Source organism: Callorhinchus milii, unplaced genomic scaffold (assembly GCF_018977255.1).
Source record: "Callorhinchus milii isolate IMCB2004 unplaced genomic scaffold, IMCB_Cmil_1.0 Scaffold28, whole genome shotgun sequence".
In the NCBI taxonomy this organism is placed as follows: Eukaryota; Metazoa; Chordata; class Chondrichthyes; order Chimaeriformes; family Callorhinchidae; genus Callorhinchus; species Callorhinchus milii.
The window spans coordinates 2,961,235-2,980,430 of record NW_024704769.1 but is presented as its reverse complement, the minus strand read 5'-3'; the positions used below and the strand labels follow the sequence as shown (position 1 = coordinate 2,980,430).

The 19,196-nt window shown below is 47.7% G+C and overlaps 2 protein-coding genes across 3 annotated transcripts; one reads left to right on the top strand and one right to left on the bottom strand.

Annotated features, from left to right (window-relative positions):
• Positions 1-9: 9 nt before the first annotated feature.
• gatd3l (glutamine amidotransferase class 1 domain containing 3, like) lies at positions 10-4,542 on the bottom strand. The gene is made up of 7 exons (XM_007909220.2): positions 4,423-4,542; positions 4,201-4,253; positions 3,347-3,460; positions 2,777-2,896; positions 2,340-2,432; positions 1,721-1,886; positions 10-1,269 (listed from the first exon to the last, which is right to left on the bottom strand). The coding sequence occupies exons 1-7, from the start codon at positions 4,540-4,542 to the stop codon at positions 1,138-1,140; spliced, it is 798 nt and encodes a 265-aa protein (XP_007907411.1). The 3' UTR covers positions 10-1,137.
• Positions 4,543-9,164: 4,622 nt separating this feature from the next.
• On the top strand, positions 9,165-17,547 carry gins4 (GINS complex subunit 4 (Sld5 homolog)). 2 transcript variants are annotated; one of them, XM_007909219.2, is made up of 8 exons: positions 9,165-9,302; positions 10,131-10,217; positions 10,464-10,577; positions 11,257-11,354; positions 11,690-11,778; positions 12,608-12,698; positions 14,129-14,241; positions 17,419-17,547. In XM_007909219.2, exons 1-7 carry the CDS (start codon positions 9,207-9,209, stop codon positions 14,223-14,225), a joined length of 672 nt encoding a protein of 223 aa, XP_007907410.2. In that variant the 5' UTR covers positions 9,165-9,206; the 3' UTR covers positions 14,226-14,241; positions 17,419-17,547. The 2 variants fall into 2 exon arrangements, with proteins under 2 accessions (XP_007907410.2, XP_007907409.2); XM_007909218.2 differs by having other exon boundaries at positions 17,416-17,547.
• Positions 17,548-19,196: the final 1,649 nt, after the last annotated feature.

Genomic DNA, 19,196 nt, shown 5'->3' with positions numbered 1-19,196 from the left:
AAAGGCATCTTTTGTTTTCCATTTTTATTATCATTATTTTGAGGAGTTGAACTGCGCAGTACAAAACATTCAAGGATATGCTTTTGGAGGTACAGCCCATTGCCTTGGACAGCAGAGAAGCACACACAGCACTGACATCCACAGGAACCAACATACAATTCTCTTGGAGGCCATTCAACCCATGACTTTGTGCCATTATTTCCTCCTACGAGATGTCCTCCATCCCAATCCTACATCCTTAACTCTTTTCCGCCACCCCCTCTGCATGTGCTTGTCTAATTCTTTCAAATGACACCCCACCCTACAACCTTCTCCCCCACCTCCCCTGACACAACCTCTCCTCTTACTCCCCGAGTCAGTTTCAAATTCACACCTTCTCATCCTCGAATTCCAACTAACAGATTTTTTTCCCGCGATCAATTCTCCCCAACAAATCCTTTCGTTGCTTTTACCACCTCGATCATATCACACCTCAACCTTCTCTGCTCCAGTGGGAAGAGTCCTAACCTCTCTAACCTCTCCTTAAAGCTATATCCTTCCACGTATATTTCACCTGCTCCACACTACACAGCCATGGATTTCCTTGAGAATTCTGATGTGATGTATTTTATTGATATGTATATATACGTGTGTGTCACATTCAAAATAAGATTGATCACGGAGAGGTGACCTTGAAAATGTTCAGAAATTCCCTGAAACATTGACATATATCCACTCAACCTCACCCAGTCACCACTGAAGAACCCATTTCCATCCAAGCCCTTAACACATCCACAACACGTCACAAACCCGTCTAACAACAGGAAAGCTAATTCTTACCAACGCCACCCCCTCATCTAGACCCTACAGTGAACTTTAGGGCTGAGGTAACCAGTCTACCCAGAATTACAGGCTGACCCCGTTGTAATACGATGGTTCGGGGGTGGTAGAGGGGGGGAAGGGAAAAAAATGGCCACCGATCAGCGCTTCTGGGTCATCAGGGTCGCAGCTGATCACACTTCCTGCACTTCCTGCACCGGAAGCCGGCCAATTCGATGGCGGTATATCGCAGGTCCGCGCTCTAAGCGGGCCCATGCTATACCACGGAGCGTTACCGCGGGGTCAGCCTGTACTGTTGGGTCTCCACTGTCTCGCGCCTCACTTGGTCATGCGCAGAACGTGTTTGACCATCTGCCCGATGCCGTCGAAGATGTAGTGGTAGTGAGACTCTGTCTCCCACATGAAGGCGGGAGTGCTGATGACTTTGTTCTTCTCGTCCACATGGGCTTCGTGAGGCAAAGGTGGTTAAGGGAGAAACACAGCAACACATTGAAACCCGCCTTCAAAACATACACTTGGCAGTATATCCTGTGAAGCGCTTTCACACGTCCTCCCGAATGAATAATAATAATCCTTGCATTTGCCTTATCACGTCTTCGAGACGCCTCAAAAGTGCACAGGTTATACTGTAAAGTGAATTGACTGTATATTTTGTGGGCAAAACACACAGGTTAATTAAAATGAATGTTATTATCATCATTATAATCCCGAACAGATCCGTGTATTAGGTGTCGGCCTGACTCAGTTGGCAGCACTCGGAGTCAGAGATTTGCTTGTGGGAATGCTATGGGTACTGGAGCTCTCATTTTCCTACAACCCACACCCCCTCCACACACACACACACTCAGAAGATAGTTGCCCCCATCCCCCAGGTCCTCCTGCAGGGCTTTGAAAAGGATATGAAGGGTTCCTTCATCACATGCTTGGCTCCCATGGTCTTGACTGCATTGGTCATGCTGTAGTAAGGCCATCGGCCCCAGCGTCCACTCTCCTCACGTTCCTGGCCCATGGTCACCTCGATTCCAGGAATCGCCCGGCAGGCGAGGATTGGGGACGTGCAGGACAGCCTGAGAGGAGAGGCGGGACGACAGCCATTAGCAACACAGTGTATAATACACTACCAGCCATTTATCTGCCCGCCGTTATTTCTGCACATTCGTTTATCCACACATCCTCCACCCACTTGTCCCATTTGTCTGCGTGCTCCATTTATCTGTACCCCATCTTTTTCTGTATGCCCCATTTATCTGCACCAGCTCTGCACGTAAAGCTGCAGGACACCAGCAACGGATATTACTTTGTATCACGCGTGGTGTCTTATCCAAACCGCCTGCTTATCCACAAAGTGTCCAGTCGCAAGTGGGAGCAGATAATTGACTCTGTGCAGTTCCGAGTAGGCTCGATGGGTTGAATGTCCTATGGGTGGGGGTTTGCAGGGAGTGGGGGGCACAGGACGACACAGCAAGTACAGGTACACGATAATGTGCCAGGCTCTTGGTGACGAGCCAGGCGTCACTCACCCGATCGGTTTGTTCTTACGGTGGAAATCCTTGAGTATCCGCTCAACGTCCGAGTTCACTCTGCAATCCTTTCCATCGTTGTTGAAGGTGGACCTGATTAAGGTGGGGGTGGGCGTAGAGACACATGAAAGACACACACTGAGTCAGTTACTGGTCACAGCAATTATCAGTGGAATCCTGTAGCGTAGAGGCTAGCGCACTCGCCTTGCGAGCGAGAGGACCCGGGTTCGATTCCCGGGTGGGGCGAAACCTTAGGGAAGTTCCGATTGGCGGATCGCTTTCCAGCAGTAATAATAACCGCTCACTCAATCCACGGACTGTTTGTGGGACACTGCTCTTCGCAATTGGCTGCCGCGTTCCACCCACAAAATAGTCACTGCACTCTACAGTATATACTGCGCAGTGTTTTGAGACATCTCAACGTCGGGTAAACTCACAAGTTTTTGGTGATTCCGTAACCGCCCGGGAAGATGATGGCATCAAAGTTTCCGGCTTCCAGTCGGGAGAGATCTTGGATCTTCCCGCGGGCGAGTCGGGCAGACTCGATCATCACATTCCTGCAGCAAGTGATAAACAGTCATCGTCAGAGAGGTCTGTGGAGTCTTGTAGCTCAGAGGTTAGAGCGCACGTCTCGCAAGTGAAAGGACCCGGGTTCGATTCCCGGCAGGGCAAAACGTTGGGCAAATTTTCTTACTCCACACGCATGTCTAAGTAGGAATCCGGTAGTTAGTCGATTGGCGGATTGCTTTTCTGAGGGTAATAATCCCTTCAAAAAAAAATTAATAATAATAATGTGGTCACTCAATCCATGAATGTTTGTGGGACACCGCTGTGTGCAACTGGTTGCAGCGTTTTGCCCACAATTCAATTAACTTTACAGTATATTCTGTGAAGCGCTTTGAGACATCTCGGAGACCTGATAAGGCGCTATGTCAAATACAAAGATTATTATTTTTATTATTATTAAAGCATTACAGAATTAACTGCAGGCAGTTCCCGGGCATTACCTGTTCTCCCCGGAGCTGGGCTGGTTACGGCTATGGTCGATCACTTGCATCTGCTGCATGTTTGGGGCAAACATTTGGAACTTGGCTCCATTGCGGCTTAGGTGGTACATCACACTGCGAGAGAGTGAGCAACAGAGTGAGCGAGAGTCAGAGAGAGAGTGAGAGAGAGAGACACACACATAGATGTACATCAATCAAGCCTCACACGTACTGACTTTCCACAGATGTTCAACAACAACAACTTGCATTCAAATAGCGCCCTTCATATGTAGTAGCATCCCGGAGCGCTTGTTCAGGATAAACAATCAGCGTTACGCAGGGCAATCCTTGTCGACTGCCAATGGGATTTCCCCGTTATAACCACGTATTGCCAAAGACCGCCTAATACCGCCCGGAATTTCAGCTCATTTGGAGAGTTTAGCGGTCTCTTGCGCTCATCACCCCATCAAACACTGAGCAAAACAACAACCACTAAAACAAGTTGTATTTACACAGCGCCATTACCCGGGGCAGGGTTTCGGAGCGCTTAACAGACAGGGAAAAGGAGGAGGTGACCGTAAGCACGGTCGAAGAGGAAGGTCTTCGGTCATGATCTAAAAGAGGGGGCAAAGCAGAGGGTTTGGAGCTTAGTGGCTGAAACTGCGGCCGCTGATGGTAGGGCTTAGGGCACTAGGGACATGCAAGAGGCCAGAGTCAGCCAAGTGGGGGCAGTGGGTAGTGGAAACAAATGTAAAGTAGGTATAGACAGGTAATAGAAAGCGACTGGGTTTAACCCCAATATCTATGTGTGATGCCTTTGCTTCCAGCTAAATCTACAGGGCGGGTTTGGGGCACTGAACACAGCAGCGACTTACTAGGCAGCCTCATTGGTGTCGGTTCCATCCCAGCAGCCTGAGCCTGAAAACACCTGGAGAATCAAATCAAATTATAACAAAGCTATCAATTAAAAGCACGAGCATCACTCATCCAGTTTGGCAACTTCCCCCCCACCCCATAACGTTTTACAACGCAATACAAAAATGGCATTGATTGCATTTAAACTCAGTTACTGGCGGGCACTGTGCGGACACACTTACTACTGCCACGTTGGCATTGCCCCAGTTCCCCACATCACTGGACTGAAAGAACGAGCAGGAGGGCTGACTGGTGAGAACCGCTGCCACATTCTTGGCCAGCAGTGCCCTGGATGCCAACATGACGGCTTGCCTTCGCAAAGCTGCTCGCACAGTCAAGACGGAGCGGAAAGCGGTGTGTTTGGAGTCAGGCATTTGGGGAGCCGCCATGCCTCCATATATGGGGAGCCAGTACATGACGTCAATGCTAAGCCTGTTTAACAGTCGCACCTCATAATATCATGGTCTCTCAAGCAACAAAGCTGCCCCCAAAAATACACTGCAACTAATCGTCTTGGGTGACATACTGAAGAGGTCAAAGCGATTAGTGTGGGTGTGAGAGAGAGGAAGTCCTCTGTTTAACAGCTCGCTAACTACTTTGCAGTGTTTTTCTCGCCCACGGCCCTTTACGTTTTCTCTTTGCTCTCCCATCAGCATTCGCACCCTCAGCCACTTCATACCTTTCGTACTACTACTATTATTAATAAAGTGGGTCCTACTAAATTGGGATTCTAAGTATTATTTCTAAATTTCTAATCTCTCATCTGAATTATCTTAATGACTAAATTGGTTCTGATCTGGATCAGGCAGCTGTTATCTGCTGGGGATTGTCTTGTAACAATACCTGACGGCTTCTTAATATAATTCAGGGGTCAGATTACTTATCATAATTAATCCTTGCATTTGATCCCGCGCCTTTCAGGTTAGGGAGACTTCTCAAAGCGCTTCACGAGGTTTTACTGAAAAGTAGACTGTTTGGCAGTCAATTTGTAAACAGCAACATCGCACAGACAGCCATGGAGTGAATGGCCAGTTTTATCTTGGAGGGGAATTGTTGACCAGGACAATCAAATGGGAAAAATTCTCTTAATCCTAACCCATCGGAGAAACTCTTTCTTTTGAACTCTTTTGAACAGGACCTTTAACGTCCACCTGAACAAGCTCATAAGAGACCTCGGTTTAACGTTTTATCTAAAAGCCGGCACCTTCAACAACACAACGTCCAGAGGGTCAGTGTGCTCCATCCAGGACGCGGGCTGATTTCATTCCCCCCCCAATTCATCGTGCCCACGCTCCCTCCATAACCCGTAAATGTTATGTTTCTGGAAGCGAAACACAAAAATATTATTTATGCAGCTCGTGGATGTTTCTCAAATAGGGGCATCCAGCCCTCAGCAGCCACAAGGTTGAAGCACTGATGAGCTCAAAGACCTGACATGAAGCTTGAACCCAAAATCTTCTGCCTCAGAGGTTAGGGTGCTACTGACTGAGCAAGCCAGAAGGTTTCTTTGGAAGAGCTGAAAGTCAAGACTCTCATTTGTGCCTGGAAAAATACACCATCACGTGTAACAAACCATCAGTGTCTTGCTGCTAACCTCCTTTAACTATTTCTCTAATCTTTTAACTGTTCCGGCTACCACTAGATTGATACCTTAATCAAATTGCATTGGTTGCCACGTTTCCCTGTCCATCAATGTTTGATGCTTCCTCCCTAATTGCGGTGTTAATCTCTTTAAAGAGATGAAAGTCGGTGAAATTGGGTTCCTCCTAAGTATATGCGGATTTCAATTTGTCCGAGTTATTCCTTTGTTGCCCTGTATCACGTTTTCGAGACCTCAGTTTCATATCCATTCACTTATTACTTTGTAATAATAATAATATTAATCCTTGCATTTGGGGTATTGCCTTACTTTTGGGAGGAAGTCTCAAAAGTGATTCCCAGCATTTTGCTGCAAAGTGTAGTCACTGTGCATTTTGTAGACAGCCAGTTTGAATTGAACTCAGTTTGGGAATAATTCCTGTCCCGGTGACCAGTCTGCCCCTCCAAGTCCTGCCAAGAAGCCAGGCTGGGCTGGTCTGGTCTGCCATCAGCAGTGCCCTGGAGTACCGCGGACCGGTTTGGCTGAGGAACCGGGTTACCAAGAACGCCACAGAGCTTTGATGTGGGGGCTTGAACCCCCCCCCCCCCCACCCAAGCTCCTGATTCAGAGGTGAGAGGGCTACCGAAGAGACACAAAAGGATTGAACAGTGGAAAACTCTTACGTGAGGTACTTAAGTGTTCTAATGATGAGCTGCTGCGCTCATCGGATCTCACGCCCAAACCTACCTGAAATATAGGCTTGAACTTCTCATACTTGGAAGGCTTAAAACCATTCATAACCTTGGACTTTTAAATCTCTGCCCAGTAACCTAAGACCAGACTTCATCCGTGAAAGGTAAAACAGTCTTAAAAGATTGACACAATCTGGTTAGTGAAGTGCGTCTGTCCCACCCATTGGAGGGCGAAGTGGTCGGTCATCTGTCCGTGTCACCTATAAATCCCTTCGCGCCCACTGTCTCTGTGACCTTCTCTCACCCCACTCGCCCCTCAACTCAGCTAACTTTGTGTCTCACCCTCCTCTCCACACCATCCATCCCTCCCTCCAACCCTCTTCCCCTCCCCTCAACCCCTCCCTCCCTCCAACCCTCTTCCCCTCCCTCCCCTCAACCCTCTTCCCCTCCCCTCAACCCTCTTCCCTCCCTCCCTCCCTCCCTCCCTCCAACCCTCTTCCCCTCCCTCCCTCCAACCCTCTTCCCCTCCCTCCCTCCAACCCTCTTCCCCTCCCCTCAACCCTCTTCCCTCCCCCCTCCCTCCCTCCAACCCTCTTCCCCTCCCTCCAACCCTCTTCCCCTCCCTCCAACCCTCTTCCCTCCCTCCAACCCTCTTCCCCTCCCTCCCCCCTCCCCTCCCTCCAACCCTCTTCCCCTCCCCTCAACCCTCTTCCCCTCCCTCCCTCCCTCCCTCCAACCCTCTTCCCCTCCCCTCAACCCTCTTCCCCTCCCCCTCCAACCCTCTTCCCCTCCCTCCCTCCCTCCCTCCCTCCAACCCTCTTCCCCTCCCTCCCCTCTTCCCTCCCTCAACCCTCTTCCCCTCCCTCCAACCCTCTTCCCCTCTCTCATACCCTCTCTCACTCCCTCTCATCCCATCTCTCGCTCGTTCTTCTCTCTCTTCCTCATTCCTACTCTCCCTCACTCACTCATTCCTCTTTTTCCCTCTCTCTCTTCCTTTCAGCCCTCTCCATCCCTCCCCTTCTCCCTCCCTCACGCCCTCTCTTGCTGGCACAGTGACGTCACGGGGCGGTTTGCCTTGATCAAAGATGGCGCCCCCCGGGGGCCTGGGGGCGCGTGCGCAGTGCGGTGCGCGGAGCAGAGCGGCGGTTGGGCGGGAAAATCCGACAGCGAGTGAGAGACGCAGTGAGCAGCGGCCGTGTGTCTGTGACTCTGTGTTGTGTGTGTGTGTCTGTGTGTGTCTGTGAGTGTCTGTCTGTGTGTGTGTCTGTGTGTGTTGTGTCTGTGTGTGTGTCTGTGTGTCTCTGTGTGAGTGTCTGTCTGTGTCTCTGTGCTGTGTCTCTGTGTTGTGTCTGTGTGAGTGTGTATCTGTGTCTGTGTGTCTGTGTGTTGTGTCTGTGTGTGTTGTGTCTGTGTCTGTCTGTGTGTCTGTGTGTGTGTGTCTGTCTGTCTGTGTGTGTCTGTATGTGTGTGTCTATGTGTCTGTCTGTGTGTGTGTGTCTGGCTGTATGTGTGTGTGTGTCTGTATGTGTGTGTCTGTCTGTATGTGTGTGTCTGTGTGTGTGTGTGTCTGTCTGTGTGTGTGTCTGTCTGTGTGTGTGTGTGTCTGTGTGTTTGTCTGTCTGTGTGTGTGTCTGTGTGTCTATGTGTCTGTATGTGTGTGTCTGTCTGTATGTGTGTGTGTGTCTGTATGTGTGTGTCTGTCTGTATGTGTGTGTCTGTCTGTATGTGTGTGTCTGTGTGTGTGTGTGTCTGTCTGTGTGTGTGTCTGTGTCTGTCTGTATGTGTGTGTCTGTCTGTGTGTGTGTCTGTCTGTGTGTGTGTGTGTCTGTGTGTGTGTGTCTGTATGTGTGTGTCTGTCTGTATGTGTGTGTGTGTCTGTCTGTATGTGTGTCTGTGTGTCTATGTGTCTGTATGTGTGTGTGTGTCTGTATGTGTGTGTGTGTCTGTATGTGTGTGTCTGTCTGTATGTGTGTGTCTGTCTGTATGTGTGTGTGTGTCTGTATGTGTGTGTGTGTCTGTCTGTATGTGTGTCTGTGTCTGTCTCAACAACAACATTACATGTGTATGGGGGCGTTTCATGTCGGGAGGACCTCCCGAGGCACTGGACAACCACTGTTTTGGACCTGAGCTGTGGGGGGGGGAGGGGGCGGGGGGTCAGGATCGGGGAGTTACACACCATCTATTCCGTCTCTCTCGCGCGCACACACACACACCTGTTCCCCCACACACCCACACCTACTCCCGCACACCCACACACACACCCACACACTGGGGGTTTAACCTTCAAGCCTGTCCCCAAAGAGCCGGCCTTGTGAGGGCCACGCCAGTTCACTTTCCGCCCCTGGCTTCTCAGCCCGATAATAATAATAATAATAATAATAATAATCCTTGCATTTGATATAGCGCTTTTCACGTCGGGAGGACGTCCCAAAGCGCTTCACAGAATACACTGTAAAGTGAATCGACTGTATATTTGTGGGCGAACGCGGCAGCCAATTGCGCACAGCAATGTCCCACAAACAGTCGTAGATTGAAAATGACCAATTTATTATTGTGTTTGGTTTTGGAGGGATTATTATTAGGCTCTGTGTGGAGTAAGGAAACTTGCCCAAGGTTTCGCCCTCTGCCTGGAATTGAACTCAGGTCTCTCACTTGCAAAGCGAGTGCTCTAACCACTGAGCTACAGGACTCCACGATGGCGGAAGAGGAGCCGGAGCTGTTCGACCGCACGCACGAGGATCAGAACGAAGAGGTCATGACTCCGGCCGAGCTGATCCAGAAGCTGGAGGAGGTAAAGAGGTCAGAGCTTTGCCACCGCCCCGCAAGAGGGTCGAAACCGTCCCTCCACCTGTGAGGCTCAGCTTGGGAGGGAGGCGGACAGGGAGGTTTCAGCACATCTCTAGGTCTCGTTGATGAATCTAGCGTCACTCATGACTTGGACGACTGCAAACTCCCCACCAGTTCAGTCCGGGGTGGGGGGGAGATCCCTCTTACCTCAACAACAAATGACATTTGTAGAGCATCCTTCACCTCGGGAGGACACGCTAAGGTCCTGAATCTCAGCCCCCAGCTGCACGACCGCTGGCTGACGAGACTGTTATTCTCCAAATAACATGCGGTTGGGAAATTAAGTACTTAAGATAATAATCGCCCTTACATTTGATGGTTACAGAAGCACCTCTCGCATCACTCCGATAGCAGCTTTTAAAAGAGAAGTAGCTAATTATTTGGGGAGGACAAGTTTGTAGGGCTATGCGGAACGAGCGGGGAGTGGGGTTGATTTGGATAGCTCTTTTTAAAAGAGTCGTCACAGACACGATGGACCGAATGGCCTCCTTCTGTGCTGTATAATTCTATGATCACGTCTCAATGTGATGTGAAAGGCGCCACAGTAACTAGTGTTTGCCTATCACAAAGCGCTTGACAGGATTCACTGTAAAGTGTAGTGACTGCAATTTGTTGGTGAAATCCCACTCCCTTCTGCGTTGTGAATTTCTACGTTTCTGACTCACTTATTTGAGCAATTTTAGCAAGGTAGGACAAAACAACAGTGTTGTACCCTATTGCTCCTAAACCTCTTCCATCTGATCGGGACTGGACATGCTTGGTTCCCTCACAGGCTTGGCTGAATGAGAAGTTTTCCCCCGATCTCCTGGAGAACAAGTCTGAAATTGTGGAGTGCGTTATGGAGCAGCTGAATCACATGGTAATAATGCCCGCTCCGTGAATGGTTGCGACACACTGTAAAGAATTTAGGGTGTCTCGTCTGCACAGTCTGTCTTTAAGCGCTCTGTGACGCCACCTGTGTGAAAGTTGCTGTATAAATGCATGTTGTCGTTTCTGTGGAATGTATGGCTGATGCTATGTTACTGTCTGGGCTCTAGATGTCGCTAGTAAGTGTCGCATGTGCGCCGTGATGATCTGAATATTTTTGTTGCTTTGTCCCTCGCAGGAGAGTAACCTGCAGCGAGCTAAGAAGGGTGACCTGAAAGTCACCATTCACAGGATGGAGATTGAGAGAATACGCTACATCCTCAGCAGCTATTTACGATCACGGTTGCAAAAGGTACGATTTATGGGCGTTTTAAATACCCCAAGAGTATTACAGTCATGATCAGCAGAAGAAACTTTTGTTTCATGCAGCGAGTATAAGCACTCCCCCTTAATCCATGATTGCTTCTGGGACACTGCTGTGTGCAATTGGCTGCCATATTTCAGCCGCACAATACACAGTCAATTCACTTTACGGTGTATTCTGTGAAGCACTTTGAGGCGTCTCAACGACATTCTAAGGCGCTATATTAAATGCCAGGATTCTTATATAAAAACAAATTGGATCACATTTTCTTTGGTTGTAAAAATGTTAAACTTTCTGGATTAAATGAACACTTGAAAAGTCTGACTCTCTCTCTCTTGAAAGCGCTCTGGGACCCAACCCTGCGTGAAATGCAAGTTCTTGTTGAAAAACCTACCTCTTCAACCACGGTTACCTTCCTTCCCCATCTCTTTCTCCACCTTCTTTCTCTCCTTTGATCCCTGTATCTGTAAAGCAGTTGTGTGTTATGCTATGTAAAGGCACTATACAAATGCAAGTTGTTGTTGTTAATTGCATGATTACTTCTATAAATACACGGTCAATATATTTCACAGTAAAATCCTTGAAGCGCTTTGAGACATTTCAACAGCATGGTAAAGCGCTGTATCCTATGCGAGAATTATAATCATGTATTTTTTTCCTGCTCTAGATAGAGAAATATTACCCTCACATCCTGGAAAAAGAGAAGTCTCGCTCAGATGCAGATCCTTCTTACTTGTCTCCAGAAGAGTTTGCTTTTGCTAAGGAGTGAGTATTATTGGATGGCCAATTCCTTTGGAAAGATCAATAAAAGGGAAAGACTAGAAAGGCGTGAGAGATGACATTGACAAAAGAACTTGCCTTTTTTATAATGGCCCCATTAAGTCAAAAACGTCTTAAGCCCTTTACAGGACGTTTTGCTCACAAAATATTCTGTCAACTCACTTTCCAGTGTATTCTGTGAAGCACTTTGAGACGTCTCGGAGGCGTGATAAGGCGCTATATCAAATGCAAGGACTATTATTACTCTTAAGTGTCGTGACTTCTAGAAGACGTTCTACCCACTACTCCTGTGAACTAATGGGTCTGTGCTTGCTTTTTAGGTACATGGCAAATTGTGAGACTTGCATGAAAAAGATCGCTCTGAAACACATGCCTCCCAATTTGCAAGCTCTGGACCTCTCAAAAGCCGGTAAGAAGAGAGAACAGAAACCTAAATGTTTTTATATTAATCTAATAATAATGAACAAAAACTTGCAACGATGTGGGAAAATGGAATTAGAGATTTGCCATGGGAGCCAAGTATGGACAGGCTGAACGGCTTATTCATTTACAGTTCCTGTGGCCCTGTTTGCAAACTTTATTGTAGTTATTTAATAATAATAATTCTTGTATTTGATATAGTGCCCTATCACATCGTTGAGACGTTTCAAAGCACTTCACAGGATGAAGTGGGAATCGAACTCGGGTCCTCTCACTTGTGAGACGAGGGCTCTTACCAATATACTAGAGGATTCTATTTAAAAAAGAAATAAGATAAGCTCGTATCAACGTCTGACCAGAGTGCTCTTGGACACGGGCCAGTTTCGAGTCCAGGTGACGTCAGTGAGTCTGACCTGAACTGGCATTAGCGTTGATGAAAGGCACTTTCTCCAGCTCTGTCTTCTGACGCTCTGTAAACCAATTATCTGAGATAAAAGTTAATCTGTGATTACCACTTCATTCAAATTAGTTTCCTGGCGACTTGTGAGCAAACGTTTTCTGCAGTACAAGAATGCTAAGCCCTGTCTGACACTCTGCAGAGCACTGTATTTTTAGATGAGAAGTTAAACCTATATGTTTTCTAAGGGCAAATTGCCTGCTGGGTTGTCTACCAATACACAGTCACTACACTTTACAGTAAATGCTGTGAGGCACTTTTGAGAGGTTTCAATGTTGTGATAATAAGCGCTGTATCAAATGGAAGATCCCTTCTTCCTATTAAATGTATTGCATTACTGGCTGGTTCCCTTTCTTTCCAGTTCCCAAACCCAACCTGGATTCCTTTGTCTTTCTGCGGGTGAACGAAAGGCAGGAAAACATCCTGGTGGAGCCAGAAACAGATGAGCAGAGGTGGGGAATAGTGTGGTGTGTGCGTGTGTGTGCTATCTTTCACTAGCTTTGCTGTGATATAAGGAAAAGGAAGGAGAGTACAGTGTACAACTAATAATAATACTGAACCTATTATTATTAATACAAAACCTATTAATATTAATGACACCGAACCTATTAATAACACTGAACCTTTTATTAATACTGAACCTATTAATATTATTGTTATCAACCTGAGATGAACACTTCTAAGATATACCGTCAAAATATTTTTGGGCTATATCAAAAGCAAGGATTATCATTATTCTACTGAAGATTTGACAGCACTGTAAACGAAGCGTATACTCAGTTTCACCATGTAGAGGGCGCTTTGTATCTAACCCATTCCATTCTGTCACTGACGAGGCGATGCTGGTTGGGTCAGTGTGGAGGGAGCTTTACTTACCTTGCCTTATCAAATGCAAGGATCAGGTGGTTGAGAAGTTGGACTGGGAAAAGCTGAGGTTAGAGTCACAGCTCGAAGGTGGAGCTTGCGGGTCTCGGTGAAACTAATGCTCAAGGTTTCAGAGGCATCTTAGACCAGTGCTGTCAAAATCTAAGTTTTAAAAACCTCAAATTAGGGGAAATGATCTTAAAGTTTGGCCATGACAGGTGAGGACTCAAGTCTGTTGCGGAATTGCTTGAATCTTTCCTGTATAATAATAATATACCTTGAATTCGATATAGCGCCTTATCACGTCTTCGAGACGCCACAAATGTATTGCGTTTGTGGTATTCTGCAAAATAATGGGAAGTGTCTGATTGGCAGGGCTGTTCACTTAGTACAGGTCGACCCCTGTGGTGTTTTGGATCCATAAATTTAGAGCCCGGTTCATAACAGATCCACGGAAAACCCGACCCAACACACCCCTACCTGGATGGAATGGTAGCTTTCTGGGCAAGAGCTCAGTGGAGCCTGGTCAGCTGTGAATGCTTTCAGTCGCGAGTCTAGAGCCTTGCAAATGGTGGCTGCGGCTGACAGGCTGCAGGGAGAGCTGGCCGGTGTTCAGGGAGTGAAGCAGTCCATGCCCGTATGATAAGCAAGCCTTATTACAGGGTTGCCCTGTATGAACTTGTTACTCATCAATACACAGCTCATTACTCAGAGGCAGAGCTCTTTGAAAGTGCGGGGGAGGGCTGACACGTACGGGTGTGGGATGATGTCTGGGTGGGGGCGGGGGGTGGGGTGAGTGGATGGGCAGTGATTTTGCAGAGCTGTACAAGGCAGATTTGCAGGAAGATACCTCTGGCCTCAGTGTAATCGTAATGGTACCCTCCCTCACTCTTCCCCTGGCTCGGGGAGTCAGACTCCGCCACTGTCAAGCGCTCCGGGACTCTACCCCGCATGAAGGGCACAATATGTACGAACGTCGTCGTCATTGTTGTAAATCTGAATATCTTTCCTCCCGCAGAGAGTACGCTATCGATTTGGATGAAGGGTCCCAGCATTTGATGCGATACAGAACCATTGCCCCTCTCGTAGCAAGCGGTGCGGTGCAGTTGATATGAGTGCTGAGCGGGTGGGGTAAGGGAAGCTTTGCTCCAGATGTGCCAAGTACTTTGCTTCTCAAAGATAACCGCTCGACGTGACATAGATCAATTCCACGCAAGGTTGAAGTTGAATTGGTGGTGGTGGTGGTGGGGATTTCCTGTCCCACTTCATGTCCCCTGTCCTTGCTTCTCCCCCCCCCACCACCCCAACTGGGTTACAAGTGAGGCCTTTGTGAGACCCTTTAAGGCTTTCGTTGTTTCCATGCGATAAAACAGCTGCCCTTCAAATGCAAGTGTTATCATTAGGTTCAAGTGGTGTCTGCAATGCTGTTTTTCTTAAAATGGAGTCAGTATTTTGCAGAGCTGACTCGTGCAATCCCTCCCTTTCTCCCCCCATCCCTTCACGTATGACTTTACGGAGATGTCTAGCGGTGCTGATTATAACAAAGCTGAAGATTTGCTCCAGTGTAGAAGGTTGGGTTAACAGACAGAACGTGTCATTCAATCGACCCACATGACTTCCTGACTGAAAGATTAAATTACAGAATCGTGTAACCTTTGCAGATCGGCAAACTGTGATGTGGCACCTTGAAAATACCCTTGTCAGCCTGGCTCGATTGGTAGCCTACTCACCCTGAGTTTAAACCCCCAACTCAGGGCTGGGGGGAGGGCTGAATTGTTGAGAGGTGCTCCACTTTCAAGTGGAAGTGAACGCTCTCACGACACTATTAGAAAAGACCAACAAACAGAAGTCGCTGGGAACGCTGAGCAGGTCACACAGCATCTGTGGAGCGAGGAAAGTAAGTTAACGTTTCAGGGGTCGATGACCTTCTGTCAGAACGTGTGACACTGTGCTGGAGTCCAATCAGCTAAAACCGCATAGCTTTCCATTGCTATCGCTGTCTGGCAAGCTTTCCCGCTGTTTGTCCAGCTGGGACCACTCCACCCGTTAGGGCGTTGGCTTGCAGGGTTAACAGGAGCTGAGTGGGATGATTCTCTGCTCCCTGGTCTGGCACTGGTCTGTCCCTTCAGGTCCTGCCGACGAGCCAGACGTAAGCATGATATGTCGCTCCAGGGAGAGAGTGTGTGCATTACATTCCGACAGTCTGCCATCAGCAGTGCCCTGGAGTACTGCGGACCGGCCTGGCTCAGGAACCAGACCACCGAGACCGCCACAGAGGGCTGGCTCGATTACGACATTCCATTGCCAAACATGTCACCTTGGCGCCAGTTCAGCTTCGAGGAGATCCCACTCCCCCCCCCCCACCCCAACCACCCCTCCCAAGTAAAGTCACCAGTTGGTTGTATGAAATTCGACAAGTGTGGGTTTGAGCCCTTTGCCAGGGTCAGACGTAAAGTCTGAGAAAGCATATTGAGTGCTGCCGTTAGCATTCAGTGAGCAGAATGATGGATGAGTGATATTTTTGTAACATGTCCACTTGAGCCGTAAATAACACCCCCCTGCAGTGCACCCGTAGATTCGGCCCTCCCATTTGCGTCTGTAGAGAATAGTTTCAGCTCCACGAGACCAGGCGACGTTATTGCTGTGAGTTATTTGAGGGTCTGGATTCAAGAAAGCTTTACGTGAATAGGGAACGCTATAATATAGAAGTCGTTGGCACGTAAATGCCATTGATTTATTTCCAGTGCGTCCGGTCCGCAATGAAAGCAAGAAAAGCCTGGCTCAGTGGGTAGCGCTCTCGCCTCTGAGCCAGTAGGTTGTGGGTTCAAACCCCACGTTAGGACTTTGAGTTCACAGTGTAGGCGGATATTCCAGTGTTGTGGGTAAAGAATCTCTGTGACCTATTCATAGTCCCTGCGATTCTGAAAATAAGTGCCTCTTGGCTAACAGGTCCGAAGGTCACACATGACCGATTGTTGGAATATGTCAGGAGATTGTGTCTGAGATTGTGCCTAAACCATTCCTGTTTTGAACCTGCGGGGTTATGTGGTTTTTAATTTGGGAAGAATACAGTCCAGGTTGTGTCTTAGTGCTCGCGAACCTACTATTGCCAGCAAGGAACAGGGCATGCTGTGGTCTCAGACCTCGTTTAGCACCGTATTATATTATATATCTGCCAGTGCCAGTCTAGTACAGGGTCTGCTTTGTGTCAGCGCCCACTCACATACCATTGCCAGTCAGAAACAGGACATGCTGTGTCTCACTGCCGGTCAAGCGCTCTGGGACGCTATCCTGCCTGAGTGGCGCTATTATAAATGCAGGTTGTGCCAGACGGTACGCTGTCAGTGCCCAGTAAACCCATCATTGCCAAACTAGCGCAGGGCGTGCTGTGTCTCAGTGCCCACTTATCAAGCAGTGACAGTTTTCAGTCCAACAACCATAATGCAGTCTGGTGCGGTGTTTCGCCTTCACAAGGAACGGTACCGGTTGATCATTACATATGTCAAGGCTGGGGAGTGCAGCGAGATTTGTATTACCAATCTTAAGGCTGCAGGAGGCATTGAGCAGATTTTAAGCATTGGATGATTCAGCTGAAACACAATAGCAGAGTAGAGAGAGAGAGAGAGAGAGAGATCATGTTTACCTTGGCTCGTGTTTTAAATCGAAGTGAAAAGGATCATTGACTGATCCCCAGGGAAAGGGTTTGTCGTAAGGCTTGGATCTCGTGTGGATGTGCAGAGCAGTCATGGATAGTTGCATGTTCTTTTGTTTGCAATTGACATTACTTATAACATCCAACCATTTTCTTTGTGGTAATCGGGCTAAAACATCTGTTGTTTTTTTTCGCGTTGTGGCTCTCTTGCTCCAGACAGGAGTTTTTTTTTCCTCTCCACTCAGCACCTTTCAGTTTATTTAAACATAGTCTTCTCCGCACAGCCAGCACCACAGAGTGTGGCTCAGTATCGCACCACAAAAGGGTCTGAGACGCTTCCCTCCATAAAGGGCGCTATATAAATGCAATCAATAACAATCCTTAATTTGATACGGCACCGAATCACGTCATTGAGACGTCTCAAAAATCGCTTCGCAGAAAATGGAGTGACTGTATTTTTGTGCGAGAAACACAGCAGCCAATTGCGCACAGCAGCGTCCCACAAACAGTTGTGATTCCGTGACCAAATTTTTTTTTTTTCGGAGTGATTATTAACCCCGGAAAGCGATCCGCCAATCAACTAACAAGTGGGTTTCTACGTATTGCTAGGTAAACAGAGTGCCTAAGATCAACGTCTTGTGTTTTTTTCCAAGGAGCTGATGGCGGTTTGAAACCGGCAGAGATGTCCCGTGTGGTCCAAAGTACTTTAATCGTGCAAAGTCTCTCTTTTATATATTGATATATATATTCAAGTGTCTTTTCAATAAAGTGTGTTATGTTTTGTAGTTCTGTGCTCTCCAACATTCTCTGCTTGGATAGATATGCCTCTGTATTTTTAAGAGGAAACTTGACGCGCGCACACACGCACCACACACACACACATACACACGAGGGACAAGAGGAGAATAGGAGTTGTGAGGCTCGTGTATAACCACCGGCACGGACTAGTTGGGCTGAATGGCCTATGCCCATGCCTTGGAGTCCTGTAGCTCAGTGGTTAGAGCACTTGCCTCGCAAGCGAGAGGACCAGAGTTCGCTTCCTGACGTGGTGCAACATTAGGCAAGTTTCCTTACTCCACACACACGCCTCGGTTTACCAGCTGTCAGCAGGAACTCGGTTGTTCGTCAATTGACAGATCGCTTTTCCGGGGGTAACAATCCCTGCAATTCCATAAATTTAAAAATAATAATAATTTGGTCACTCAATCCACGACTGTTTGTGGGGACGCTGTTGTGCGCAATTGGCTGCTGCATTTCCCCCGCGAAATACACAGTCAATTCACTTTACAATATATTCTGTGAAGCGCTTTGAGACGTTTCAAAGACAAGATAAGGCGCTGTATCAAATGCAAAGATTATTGTTATTCTAATACCTGGCCGCAAAGTGTTTTTATTAATATGTATATACATTTTATATATATATATAGATACAATAGGGAGAGAGAGATCTCACTCCTAAACTAAGTTGAGGATCCTACTTGGTTTGGTCTGCTTTGGAGAGAATCAGAGGCTTTGGTCTGCGCAATTGGATTCAAAAATAGAACAGCCTTGCCTCCTGCTCTGACACCTGATCTCCCCACGTGACCATAACATGTCTGAGTTAATAACTTACAACAGTGAAGCAACCTATTTGTTTGACCTTGGATGATCTTTGAAACTTGCACAATGGAAGCACGGTCATAGAATCATAGAATATTACAGCACAGAAGAAGGCCGTTCAAACCATCGTGCCTGCTGCTGGCTCTCTGGAAGAGCTACCCATCCAGTCCCACTCCCCCGCTCTTCCCCTATACCTTTGCAAGTTTTTCCTATTCAATTCCCTTTTGAAAGTTGATAGCGTATCTGTTTCCACCGGCCTTTCAGTTAGTGCATTCCAGACCTTAACCACTGTAAAAACGATTCTCATCTCCCCTCTGGTTCTTTTGCCAATTATCTTGAATCTTTGTCCCTTGGTTACCGACCCTTGAAATAGGACCTTGATTTAATGTCTCATCTGAAGAACGTCACCTCCGAACAGTGCAGCAGTTGCTCTCCAACTCCCCCGTCTCCACTACCAGAGGCTAGAGCAGCAGTCGCTGTCTTAAGATTTAAACAAGATCCCTTTAACCAGGGCGACAGAAAGAAAATGTGGTGTGAGCAGGTTGATTTGGGCTGGGTTGGCCCTGGGGAAACGAGATATGTCAACGGCCCAAGGTTCGGGAGAAGCATCTCACTGAAGCTCATGATTAACTACTGATCGCTATCAGTGACCCTGCTCAATGATTGCATGTGTGCACATTTCAGGTGCGCAAAGCAATTCTCCCCGGTTGCCTGAATTCCTCAATTCTGAAAATCCTTTCGAGTTCTGCAGGATCATCAGCTTGCAAATCAAGGTAGAATGGTCGTTCCCCATCCGTTGATGATCCCCCAAATAAAATCCCCCAAATACTCACTG

Bases quoted from the DNA above. Each gene is read 5' to 3' on its own strand.
- gatd3l (XM_007909220.2), bottom strand. From the start codon at position 4,542: ATGTTGGCATCCAGGGCACTGCTGGCCAAGAATGTGGCAGCGGTTCTC. The intron at 2,433-2,776 runs GTGAGTTTACCC...CACCTTAATCAG, and splicing joins TACGGAATCACCAAAAACTT to GTCCACCTTCAACAACGATG. The intron at 1,270-1,720 runs ATATCCTTTTCA...CCTTTGCCTCAC, and splicing joins ATGTGATGAAGGAACCCTTC to GAAGCCCATGTGGACGAGAA.
- gins4 (XM_007909219.2), top strand. From the start codon at position 9,207: ATGGCGGAAGAGGAGCCGGAGCTGTTCGACCGCACGCACGAGGATCAG. The intron at 9,303-10,130 runs GTAAAGAGGTCA...GTTCCCTCACAG, and splicing joins TGATCCAGAAGCTGGAGGAG to GCTTGGCTGAATGAGAAGTT. The intron at 12,699-14,128 runs GTGGGGAATAGT...TTCCTCCCGCAG, and splicing joins CCAGAAACAGATGAGCAGAG to AGAGTACGCTATCGATTTGG.